Source organism: Propithecus coquereli, unplaced genomic scaffold (assembly GCF_000956105.1).
Source record: "Propithecus coquereli isolate 6110/MARCELLA unplaced genomic scaffold, Pcoq_1.0 Scaffold5, whole genome shotgun sequence".
Classification (NCBI taxonomy): Eukaryota; Metazoa; Chordata; class Mammalia; order Primates; family Indriidae; genus Propithecus; species Propithecus coquereli.
In genome coordinates, this window is record NW_012150840.1 from 14,346,043 (window position 1) to 14,359,277 (window position 13,235).

General features: G+C 43.3%; 1 protein-coding gene across 1 annotated transcript in view; it reads left to right on the forward strand.

Moving 5' to 3' along the window:
• Positions 1–3,423, forward strand: part of LIN52 (lin-52 DREAM MuvB core complex component) — a 114,894-nt gene extending 111,471 nt beyond the window's left edge. The window contains exon 6 of the mRNA XM_012656100.1: positions 2,402–3,423. Coding sequence (XP_012511554.1) covers positions 2,402–2,457 — 56 coding nt within the window. The 3' untranslated portion in view covers positions 2,458–3,423. The remainder of the gene's footprint in view (positions 1–2,401) is intronic.
• The last annotated feature ends 9,812 nt before the right edge of the window (positions 3,424–13,235 follow it).

The following is a 13,235-nucleotide window of genomic DNA, read 5'->3' on the forward strand; positions in this document are numbered from 1 at the left end:
TACCACTGCACTCCAGCCTGGGTGACAGAGAAAGACTGTTTCCAGAAAAAAAAAAAAAAAAAGTACTGAATGTAAGAGTAAGAGAACTTAATTACTTACCCACTTCTGAAAAGTGTTGTGTTAATGATTACTATTATACCAAGCATGTTAATTATCGCTTATATCCAAGAGAAAAATAGGGCAGGTGGCATTAACATGCTACCTGTTAAAGATGAAGAAACTGAGGCTCAGAGATCTTACCCAGCCCAACATGTCACCCAGCTAAGTGTAGAGCTGGAGCTTAAACTGAGTTCAAATCCTGTGTTCTCTGGAAGAAGTCCATGCTGCCTTCCATGGCGAAGAAAGTACTTGAATAGATTTCCTCTAGAGTAGTTAGTCCTTGACCCCTGATCTCTCCATTAACTTGGTATTACTTCCATCAAGGGAAATGATTTTTCTTGCCAAATAAGCAAAGTACATTAAAAAGGCTGCCCACAATGTAGAGAATGCAGCACTGAAGGCCACTTACTAGTTTTATTATTTGTCTGTGGATGGGAAGGAAACTAAAATTTATTGTATTCCTACTGGGTTCTAGTTCTTGTATATATTATCATTCATCCAACCAACATTTATTCAACAGATACTAAACAATCTCTGCCTTCAGTTCTTATATTTCAGTGGTGGAAGACAAGTACATAAACAAGTAATCACATGCAAGTCTTAATAGGAACTTTGAATGTACAGGGTTTGGTGTAAATCTACAATAGAAGTAATGGTCAGTTTGATTTGATCTAGGGCGGGGTCATGGGCACATGAGGCAAGACCCAGCACTAGGGCTTCTACTCCTAGTTAATGGAATTTCTTTTCCTTTTTTTTTTTTTTTTTTGAGACAGAGTCTCACTCTGTTGCCCGGGCTAGAGTGCCATGAAGTCAGCCTAGCTCACAGCAACCTCAAACTCCTGGGCTCAAGCGGTCCTCCTGCCTCAGCCTCCCGAGTAGCTGGGACTACAGGCATGCACCACCATGCCCGGCTAATTTTTTCTATATATTTTTAGTTGTCCAGATCATTTCTTTCTATTTTTTAGTAGAGACGGGGTCTCGCTCTTGCTCAGGCTGGTCTTGAACTCCTGACCTCGAGCGATCCTCCTACCTTGGCCTCCCAGAGTGCTAGGGTTACAGGCGTGAGCCACCACGCCCAGCCAGAATTACCTTTTCTTGTGTTGGAGCTCAGGAACTAGTGAAAGATAAGGGATGTATAGCTTAAAGTTACTAAAAGCCTCCCTGTGGTGACAGAGTTTGTGTTATTTCTTCATTATAAAGTAAACAAGGAATTGCTAAACTTATATTGGGATAGAGGGGAGTGGGAGCTCATCTGAATACCATTTGCTCCGGGCTTGGGAAGGGCAACAAGGAGGCTAGAGCAAAGGTCCTTCTCATTCCTAGCCTCCCTGGCTACCTCACTTTGGCCGGGATGGAGACATGTTCTTGGGAGGCCACACCGTCTGCCTTGTGCCCACTGCATGGTTCCAGAAGACGTCTGGCTTCCAGGCCCAGCCATCAGAAACTTTCTGCACTGTTAAATCCATTTAAGAGATCTGAAAAGATGACCCTGTGGGATGGGATGAAGGGGGTGTTACACTACGTATGCATTTTGAGGATTTGCTTGACAGAGCTAAAACGAGGGGCTTCTGGATGGCCGTTGTAATTGAGAAATGTTTTACTTTCATTTTGGAGCCTATATGTAGGAAAGTAGCTGTATAAACCCACTTGTAACTACAGCATTCAAAGATTGATGGTGCTGAAAGTCAGAGAAAGACACATAAACCTTGCCTGGCTATATTAAATATCTAAGGACTGACAATGCCAAGAGAGAGAAGACCAAAGCTCTATAAACCCTACTTTATTACACCATCCACAGATGAACTGCACTGAGGGAATATAAACCCTGTTATATTACAGTATCCAGGGACTACCACTACTGAGAGATAGGGTAAATGATCTCTAATTTCGATTTGAGATTATAAATGTCCAGAGACCAACAACCCAGAGAAGACTCTAATCTTGGTTGAATTTTAGCACCCATGAGCAAACCCCCTGAGATAGTGAACATGAGTATTAGGTTAGATTCTTAAGAGAGAGAGACACAGGTTTTTGGGGAATTCCCTAGTTATTTTTTTAAGGGTGGATGATACAGTCTTCCCCAGTTGCCCTGTATAGCAATTGCCAACTTCAGAATATCTCTGTGTGGTTTTAGTTGTCAATAGTAGTTTGTTTTTCCCCTTTTTAGGAAGTTAGTGATTGAATCTGTTGTGGTAGCAACTTGATATACAACTTAAATCAATCTGCATTTTTTAAATTAAATCTTCCTGTGATTAACAGATTTTAGATTTTCATTGATCTTTTGTTTGCTTTGTGATTCCAGCCAGAGAGATGACACGGGGGAAATTCCTCAACATTCTAGAGAAGCCCAAGAAGTAGCAGCTGTTTGTGGACAGGATGTCCTGGGCACTGTAACCAAGCTCCCTTCCCAGTGCAGCTCTGACGATGCACAACTCACTGCTTCCTCGGGAGAGGCCAAGGGTGTACCTCCAGGACTGCCCTGCTCCCCTAGTCCTGACACTCTGCGCCTCTGAGGACGTTCGGCAGCAAGAGAAGAATCTGCTCTACCCAAGGATCACTGCAGTTATTCAGTCAACTTCCACACTTTGACCTTCTTAGCCTCAGATATTGATAACACCAGAGGACATATCATTCTCAAAGATCAAAGTCCTGCTTTATCATTTCCAGAAGTGATTCAAGAGCCCTGGGATCTTATAGTTGATTTGATTCAGTGATGGCAAAGTCATCTGTGACATTTTGATTGAATGGGTTCTTTTGAGTAGTACTTGATCTCTTAGGAAGTATTTATGATGCGAGGAGACCAGATTCTGGATCAGACTGTGCAGCCTGACCCCTGAACTCTCCAGTATATACTAGGTTCCAAGAATCCCCAGCTGGAGAAACCAGAATCTGCTCAAAATGTACACCTGCTTTTTAAACTCTGTATCTCTCATGATAGTCCCATCCCCCAATGCCTTCCAGCCCCACCTTCCAGTTCTGACCCCAGACAAGGGGATCCCTGAGTAGTGAGTTCCTCCTGGAATTAGCTTGTATAGTAAAAGGCCCATGCAAGGTTGCATTGGGTTCTAGACCTGAAGGCCAGTCTGAAGGTGACAGAAAGGACTTTTAAGTTCAAGTTAATCTGTTACAGATTCAAGCAAGAAAGTCAATATGGCCTGAAAGATAGGAGAATGGGGTGGCTCATGGCAGTTCCCATTTGGTTGAAAACTAGAGGCTGAAATTGACCTTAAAGGAACATGCTATGGGATGTGGCAGTGTTTTGTCATCCCTTCTTACAGCACATATCAGATACTTCACCTGTATAACAGAAACACACACACACACACACACACACACACACACACACACACAAAAGAAGGAGAAAAAGAATTTCCTGACTTAAATACAACTCTCATGGAGTTCTGCACCAGTTATCTGTCTCTGTGTTAAAACCTGAAAATCTAGCCCACGGATAAAATAGATTATACATGTTCTCCCTATTTGTCTTATAAGCGAGCCCCCAGCATCTGATGTTTTGAGAAGTACGTGGAGTTTTCTAAACTTTGTGAAAAGAATATCCCTGTGATAATAGTCTGATGGTGTTTGGACACAAAAAAGTTGTAGTCAAGTTTTTGGTCTTGAGTGTCTGTGCTAGACCACAGCCCTCTTAAATTTAATAGCTAGTCCATTAACCATTTTCTGACATTTGCGCCTTGTTCCCATGCTAGAAATTAATGTTGGATTTTTCTCATTTGTGCCATTTGACCATCCATGCAGTTTTACTTAATGAAAGAAAAAAAATTCAACACGAGACACAGAGGATGAATATGAGAAAAAAACATTCTGCTGGGGTGCTACATAGAAGGTTAGGTCGTAGAGTCTTTGATTTTAAGTTAAGCTTACTATTGACATTTCTTTATCTCGTTAAACACGGTTGAAGTGGGTGTGTGGGTGTGTGGCCAAAAAATAGTGTCATAATGTCAAATTCTTCCTTTGCTCTGTTTTTAAGAGTTGATGGCATCAGGCACTTTTAAATGTTTGAGAAAATTGATTGGGATACCTCCCCCAAAGCAAATCAAGTCTGTAACCAGAAGCCAGGTAGTTGGTTTTCTGGTCTGCTTTGTCCTCCTTCTTTTACTGTCATCTTATTCACCAGCACTTAATGTAAGTAGATGTTTTAGAATTGCAATATTTATTGGTTTTGTATTTGTCCTTAGAAATGTTAATGATGTATTTTTATATCGATAATATAAATTTATGTACAGTGTGTATGTATTTCAGGATGTTAGAGGATTGTACTTTGTGTGTGATGGTTTCTATGTCTTCATAATAAATGTCCCTTTTATAGGAGGGTGAGTTTTTCCTCAAAGGGCTGAGTTGCATGTGTAAAGCAAAGAGCTCATCAGAAGTACATATGACAAATAACCCACTATCTTCCCCCTTAATATCTTAGTGGATTGTTTGGGACTTTTTAGTCATCTTCTTGGTCTCCCAGCTTCCAGTCTGTCCTACCAGCCATCCTGCTCATTACTGCTCAACTCCCTAAAGTAGTACTTAGAAACCTTTAATACCTCCCCATGTCTACTAATAAAGCCTGGATCTATTGACCTGGCATTTTAAGACTTTCTACATGTAATCCTAATAGTTTAGTTTCCTTCCTCTCCCATATATGAAGTCTCTGTTCCCATCACTCTGAACAATTCCCAGTCAGTTCCTCACTTCAGTGCCTTTGCTCATGCCATTGAGTTCCTAGAGAGTCTTGCCTCCCTTTTGTACCTATCAAGCCTATTCTGCCTATATAAGCCCCGATGATCCAGCTGGAAGTGATCCTTTTTTGCCTGCATTCCTACAACATTTATGTATACCATCCCTTTGACTCTTACCACAGTCTACCTTATATTTAAGTGATCTAAGTATATGTCTTATTGCCTTCTAAATTATAAGCTCCTCAAGGATATAACTGTCTCCTACACATCTAGTTCTTCAGTGTCATCTTTGAACTGGGGTTCAAAACCTGTTTGTAGACTTTCAGTTATCCATGATGAATTGAAAACAGGTATTTCTCTGCCACCTATTAAATCCCTTAGTGTGAGTTTCAAACGTGTTCAAGAACTAGAGAAGTTCTGCTACTGCCATCACCTGTGATAGTTTACCTGCTCTAGACCAGAGCATGCCCTTTTAGAGAAAGCATTCCATTTTAAGGAAAGCACATTGCTTACCATCATTGTCCCATCTTTATTTCAAAGAAAACATCTGGGTGAATAGTAGATTTTTGTGATCTAGAAAAGCATGGCTGATTGACTAAACAGAGACAGTGTTATGAATGTTCTACCATAAGTCTTTAGAGACTATTTTTCTAATAAATAATTATTTGCCAAAAGATTGTTTTCCCTTTCTCTTTGTCATTCCAAATGCTATCCTGTAATGCATCTGTTGGCTATGAGGAGCATTGTCCTGAAAACCATAGCACTGGAGCTTTTTAAAATCTTTTCTTACCAGTAGTCTCATTGCTTCTTGCTCTCTTTGGTCTCTTAAATTTTAGGCATCTGCTGATTTTCTTGGCTTTCCTTCTATAGTTAGAGCACTTAAAGTTCACAGGATATTAATTATGTTGATATTGAAATGCCCTCATTAATTTTTCTTTGTCTTTTGGTTACCCATTTGTCATATTTTTTAAATGGACACTTGCTAACTGCTCCTTGGTTTTGGTTCTCTAGCTCTTGCTTATTATAGCTCTTCTGGACTCACCCAAATCAGGGTAGTGAAAATGGAACCGGTGAAAGTCATGCCATTGTCCCTGTGGCTTCAGAAGGGTGTTTCGACTTCCATAGGAACTTTGTAATGAAGCCAAGAAATTCCATTTCTAGTGGGATGCTCTGATCCCTTCTGTTTCCTTCAGAACTGCGCCATCGCAGGAAGGTGACAGGCAGAGGAGGAAGTGAAGAAATGGGCAGGTAGGTCACAGTGGTTGGTCCCAAAGATCAGGTAACATGGTTTCTTCCCAGTTCTCAACGAATTCCATCTGCAAGCATTTGGGTGTGTTCTCCATTTTCTGTTTTCTTTATCCTTTGAGAGCCATAAGACTATCTAATCCCTGCATGTTCTTCATGTCACTGGAGAGCCTTGCAACCCCACCCGCAGAGAGGGGACAAACAGTGATCCAAATTCATAAGTTCTGATGGACTGTAACTGACTTTTTGGCACTTTGGAAGTGTGTGCCTGACTATGCCTGAAGAGGCCACCGGCCTTCTTACCCTTTGCCCAGCAGATTTTCTTCTTGAGTATTTGGGGTCCTCAGATGATACCAGGTGTAGCTGTGAGGCTCCCGGTTGGCGTGAGTGCTGGCAGAGCCTGTTAATTAGCACAGGAACACCCCAGTGCTCCATTAGCCAGGCCAGGCATTTGGAACCTGCCCCTCCTGTGGGCCCCTTCCTCCTAATGAGAGCTGGAAGAAGGGCCTCACAAAACACTGCCTCAGAATAATATTCTGCTTTGTCCCCACCAGTAACCAGGGCTGACAGGATCACTCTGTCCATTTCTCTTCTAATTAGCACAATTCCAGCATGGCCTGAGCCAGCAAATGGAGAAAAGCGATCAAAAGCGATCGGACAACCGTACCGAATCACAAACACAAAGAGGGCCATTCCCTGTAATTAGGTGAGACAATTCCTCAGTCTTTTCTCGGCTGGAGTTTGCCGCTAAGACTCTTGCTGTTTGGGTCCCAGGAACACAAGTTACATGTCTCCCTGGGACACTAATAAGCCCCAAATTGTCTTCCGCTTCACACAACTCTAACCAGAGGACAGATGGGGGGGCAGGCAGCACAGTGAAGGGACAGGGTCTCTAAACAAGGAGCTGCTGCAATGTTTCCCCAGCTCCAAGAAGCAGACATTGGGGCTGTGGGCAGAGAGGGAAGAGGAAGTTGGCTAGAGAGGAGAACTGCTCTGGGCACAGCCTGGTCCCCATCACTTGAGCTGGAGTCTAAAGCACTTAGAATTCCTGACCCTCAGGGGAAGCCCCCTCTCTGCTATTTGCCTTGCCCTGTTCATTCACCACCTTCTATTCTCCCCTTTTGGTCTCCTCACCCCTTCTCCCACCTCTCCACACTGGTGGCATCATGAGCAGCTGCAACTGTGGCAGCATTCGGGGAACTGCATTGCAGCCCTTCACAAACTGTAAAGCCCTAGACAACTCGAGTTACCATCGCAGGGAGAGCTAACACAGGACACGTGTGAATTCTGCCCTCGAAGAGCTCATGACCTGGAAGGAACACCCACTCCCCCGCTCACCTTGGCCCTCATTTCTAGGCCCCATTACTTTCGTGTCTTTGACTCTTCCCCAGCCCCTGCCTACTAGCCCTGTTCTCTCTCCTGGAAGATCCCTGTTTTTTTTAAAACAGGAAAAGTGGCCCATCAACTGCCAGGGCAAGAAGCCATAACTGGCTGCACTCCATGTGGCTCAGAGGTTGGCCACTTAATGAACAAAAACAGCTCCCCCAGGATTGCTGCCCATTACAGGGATTACTTGGGGCGATACAGCCATAAACTTGGTCATAGCCAGGGACAAAGGAATGCAGGGGAGAGTGGCAGTTGGAATCTCAATTAAACTCAAACACTGAGCAGAATTGGACTCACACATCTTTTCATCTCTATTTTACCCCCTGCTTTCTGTCTTGATCTATCTATACCTGATGCTTCTGAAAGTGACTGCCAATACCAGAAAACACTCAATTGTGTAGAACCCAAAGAGCCAAAAAACTCAAGTAATCAGAGTCGCATTGTTAGTTTTCCATCCTCTCTACCTGACATACAGAGGGGTAGTCATAAGATTTGGCTTTTTAAATAACTTTTGGGAGATGTCAAAGAATTGCTCCAAATTTGTTCAGTCTCCTACAGGTTCTTTGGTTATAAACAGAACTTAGTACCTGGCACATAGTAGGTGCTTGATAAGAATTGAAAGAATGAACTGTACCACGATATTCAGTGTTCATAGCCTTGTTGCTGGTCTAAGGTATAGTAAGAGCTTGGATATTGAGAGAGGCAGGGATGAGCTTGTGCAAGTCACTTTTCTCTGAGCCTCAGTTACCTTGGGACCTTTTCCACTTTAAAGGCAGCCCAGCATCATGGATAAGGCATAGACTCTGAGATCAGGCTGCCTGGGTCCAAATCCTATTCCTGCTATCTACTAGCTACTTTGTGTACGTTGTTTAACTTCTCTGTGCCTTGACTTACCCATTTATGAAGTGGATCCAATAATGGCACCTCCCTACTAAAGTATTTGGAGAGATTAAATGAGTACTTGCAAAGTGTTTAAAACAGTGCATGGCATATACAATTGCTTGATTGATAGAGCTATAAAATTGGATTCAATGTATTTAACGCTTTATTACACTCATATTTGTTAAAAATTGGTAATCCCTGAAGGGAAAGTATGGTAACTCTTGCTTACCTTGAATAGTCAGTTAAGCAAGCAGAGTACTATTTCCCTAACCCTTCAGAAGAGCTAACAGTTTACTATTTCTCCTACCCCCGTCCTTCTACTCTGAGGCAACCCTGTGCCAGCACGGACACTAAGTAGATACCATGGCATTAAAAACCGCTTGTTTCTGATGAGCAAGGGAGGAAAAGGTATTCTTTGTGACGTTGGCAGGTTTCTGAGCTGACGCTGGGCTTGGCATAAGCCTCAAATCGTTGTGCTTTACTCGTCTTTGTGGTCCTACTGTTTTCTGAGCACCCGTGCTATTCTAGTCACTACACAAGAACATACCTCCCTGTTTTATTCTGTCATAACCTACCCCCAGCCCTCCACCCTTCCTCCAGGTAGTTTTCTGTGGTCTTAGGTTTGTCAAGTTCCCTTTCCAGGGCTGAGCAGGGTCCCCTTGGGACTTAGCTCCCCTGGCAGCTTCCCCTGGGCTTTGCCCTCTCTGGGAGCCCATGGAGAGAGCCTGGCCTGACTCTGCAGCCTGAGGCCTCAGGGTCAAGTGGGGCTGAAGGTCACATCCCAGCGCCTTCCTGGATGCAGTGAAGCCCCAGGAGCCAAGCCCGCCGAGTCTGCGGCTTCACGCAAAGGAGCAGCTGAGAAGAGTCAAGTCGGAAAAGTCAGTGGCTGGAGGCTGAGTGGAAATGAGAAGTACCGACTGCGGCTGCCAGTGGAGGCTTGGACAGGGCCACAAGGGACGCATGGGGCTCGCAACCAGAGATGGTCTCTGAGGAGCAAGGAGGCTCCTGGCAGAGGAAGCTGCTGAGAGCTGCTTCACCTTGGCCTCCTGTCCCACCATCTGCTTCTGCCTTCTTATGGCTGAATCTCCTCCCTTGCTTCCCTCACAGCCCCAGCTACCCAAAACCAAACAGCCCAAAGGCCCTTCAAACATGCAACTATCAAGTAAATTACAGGTATATTCATATAGTGAACTAGTACACAGCCATTGGGTATGTTTGCAAAGAGGTTATGATGTGATATCATGGAAGAAATGATTTTGTCATAAGGATAAATGAAAATAGCAAGATGTAAAGTTATGAATACATCATGATCTCCAATGTGTGGGTGGAAAAAAAATGGAAATAGACCTAGAACAAGGTGCTAACAGTGCTTGCCACCTGGTTGGAGGATTATGGGTAATTTCCTTTTCTTCGACATTTTCCAAACTCTCTACAGAGGCATGTGTATTGATTTTATAATATAGGGAGAAAAAGCCTCTGGAGCTGAGTATACAGGTAGACAGGACTTAAAATGCCCTGTCCATCAGCCAACTAACATGCACACAAGCACACACACACATATAGTTCGTTTGTATGTGGTAATGGAATTTGTTCTTGTAGACATGTGTGTGCACATGTCTATCAATCTGTAAACAAGTATTTACTGAGCACCTAGTAAGCATCCAGCCCTGCCCTAGGATCTCTCCTCCATCACATATAATGTGGATAAAAGTGATTTGTCCCCTAATCATGCCAGTCCCACCTCTCCCCACACTCTTCAGAGCCTTTGCCCGGTAACAGAAAAATGTTCAGTCAGTAGGTATTCAGTGTTACAAAATAGTTGTCTTTTCCCCCATTCCATTCCTTACCCTGAGAAAAATATATCTCACCTAATCTTGCTGTAGAATCTTCAGGTTGAAATTCCCCAGCTGTTGGGCATGCAAAACGTTACTTCAGATGTTTTTATGAGCATTTCCTTCACTGCTTTCTTCCTGCTTACCCTCCCCTTCCCAATTGGGAGAGAAGGAAGAAAAGATGAGGTTAGGGGTCAGCAGCAGGGATGGGTCAGGGGAGAGTCTGGAACCATACTCCTAGTTTCATCACAGCCAGCCAGTTGGAGGCGCTGCACTATCAGGAAAGAGAATGGAGTGCCTTTCACCCAAGTTGGTCTCTGAGAGACACAAGGAGTGTGTAGGAGGTGATTCTTACCTTCAGTGAGAGACATATGTATATATAAAGTCAGTTTCCCTGCAAGAGGAGACACACAGTCATGAAATTGATAAAGAAGAGACAGAAGCCTCAGGGCCAGATGACATGAGAAAATAGTGAAGAAGAATGGGCCTTGTCCCCCAGAAGAGACGCAACCACACCAGCCCCAGGTGCCCAGAATTACAAGCCAAGGCATCTGACTAGGGCTTGGAGGGTCCTAAAGATCTTTGTTCCTCATTTTCTTTAGTAGAAACAGATGTCATGATGAGTAAGAAAAAGCCCATGTCTGCCACACCTGCTCCTTCCTCCACCAATAGGTGCACTTGTCCATCCTGTTTTCCAAAGAAGCTGGGCACTACTTTCTGCCCAGCTCAGGATAGCTAAACAAAGAAGGAAAAATATCAGCCATGTACAGCCTTGAATCCTCTCTGACCATTAAGGTAGCTCTGGGGCTTTCAGCCAGAAGAACTGGGGTGGCCAGATTTGGTCAGCCCTCCAAAGGAGAGAGGAACACTCCAGAACAGACAGCTGAAGCAGTTGTTAAAACAGGAGGATGGTGGTGGGGCAGGCGACATTTCCCAGTATCACCAAAGATTGATGCAAATTGGTTTGGTTCTGACCCTGTCACACCAGGAAGGATAATGACTCCAGCAGTGCCGGGCATGGGAGGGGGCATGTGGTGGGGGCCATGAGGACTGGTGTCTCACTTCACATCTTCATTAATGATCTGAAAGACAGGGGTAAACAGCATGCTAATGAAACCTGCAGATGATTGGTGTTACAAACCCCGGAGAGGACAGAGAAATAGCACGAGACCCAGAGAGCTTAGAAATATGGGCAGGAGATTGTCAAATGAGACTCATCCTAGGAAAATGAAAGTCGACACATCAGGGAGGAATGATGAAAGTGCCTCTGGGTGGGGGCCTGCAAACCTGGAAGGCAGAGATGGGTGACAGGGTCAGAAGGTTGAGTGAGGGGATAAGGTTTGGGGTGTTTTGGAGGGAGACAGGAGCTGGCCTTGAGGACCCAGGGGACAAATTCCCTTGTGCTTTTCTGGCCAGGACTGACTGTGGGGCCAAGCAGGTTGCACTGGTCCATTGGCCTGTGTCCACTCCTGGACCCTTCTGCAAGGCTGGGCCTCTGTTCACAGTCACAAGCTGTGCCTATTTGCATTCAAACCATTAAGGCTAAATATGTCATTTTTGACATGACCTACCGTTTCACTAAAATGAAACAAGCCAAAAACACATTTTTAAATTTTTACCCTAATTTATTGGGGATAGAATATTCAAGATCAGGGAAAGAAAAATTTTCCCCATTTTTATTGGTTTCCCATTCAATAAACATTTCTTGGAGGTATAACTCATTTATGTTAAGTGCCCAAATCTTCGGTAAACAGCTTGATGAATTTTTCCAGGACCAAATCACTTCACCCCACCAAGCCTTGGTTTCCTCATCTGAAATGAATAAGAGTGTTACAGCAGTACATATCTCATAGCTGTGTTGTGAAGATTAGATGAGAATATGTAAAGCCCCTAGGACATAGTTAGTAAGCACTCAGCTGTGGGTGATTATTATTACTGTTTATTATCCTCTAATTTATTCCCTAAGCTGTACTCTTAGTTTCCCAAGTAAATAATTAACTTCTATAACACATTAACTGCCACATGAGTTGTATTTAACTCACACTAGTTTTGAGCCTGGGGGCCTCATGAAGCATATGTAACTCACAGATCTCTTCACCTTAGGAGCCACAAGAACTATTTTTCAAGTTGCATATACTCACATACAGAAAACAATAAAAAATACAAATTTTTCATTGAATTAGGAAGGATCGTCTTGTTTTCAAAGTTTTCATTCTATTGGCATAATAAAAGACTGTGGCCCCAAGGAAAAAAATGTTTTTCTAGTGTGGCAGTCAATGTGTTAAGTCAGGGACTATCCTAAACTTTTCAGTGCATGGATACTGAATAAATCCTTGTTTGATGGATTGATGTGCTAGAATCTCCTTTTGATATGAATAATTTTATCCTTACCCAACTCAGATCTACTTTAAATGAAATCACTTTCTTCAAAATAAAACAAAAACAATTAAAATCCTGATATCACAGAGTTTTTTGGAGATAAAACATTCTGCCTTCAGACTGTGCTGATAACTAACACATGTGCTGTTGGAAGAACTCATAGGCCAAAGGAAATCCCAGCCTGATGATTAAGAGCCCAAGTTTTGAGCCCAAGGGGTTTGAATTCGGGTGACTAACTGTCCAGTTTGCTTGGTCCTTGGGGGATTCCCAGGTCTCGCTCTTGCTCAGGTTGGTGCTCACTCCAGTTTGAATCCGGGCTCTGCTACTTAATAGCTTTGGGGTGTGGCCTTGGATAGGATTCTTAGCCTTATTGAATTTGGTTTCCTCTTTGGTTAAAGGGGAAAATAACCACTTCATCAGGTGGTTGAAGAGGATTAAATGAGATACTGTTTGATAGTATTTAGCAATGTGTTTGGCACTGAATAAATATTCTGTCAATATTGACATAAACTATGAGATTCAGTGTAAGTTCAAGAACTGGCACAAAGTAGTTTGTGATGATAGAAATCATACAATTGGTCACCCTTGTCAGGGGACTGACTGAGAAAGAACTCAAGGGAGCCGTCTACAGGTCTGGGAATGTTCCAGCAGAGAAATACTGACCTTTTAGAAAAAATACTTTTAGAAACAAACGTGATATTTGAGTTACTGAAAGCATTTTTCTTAA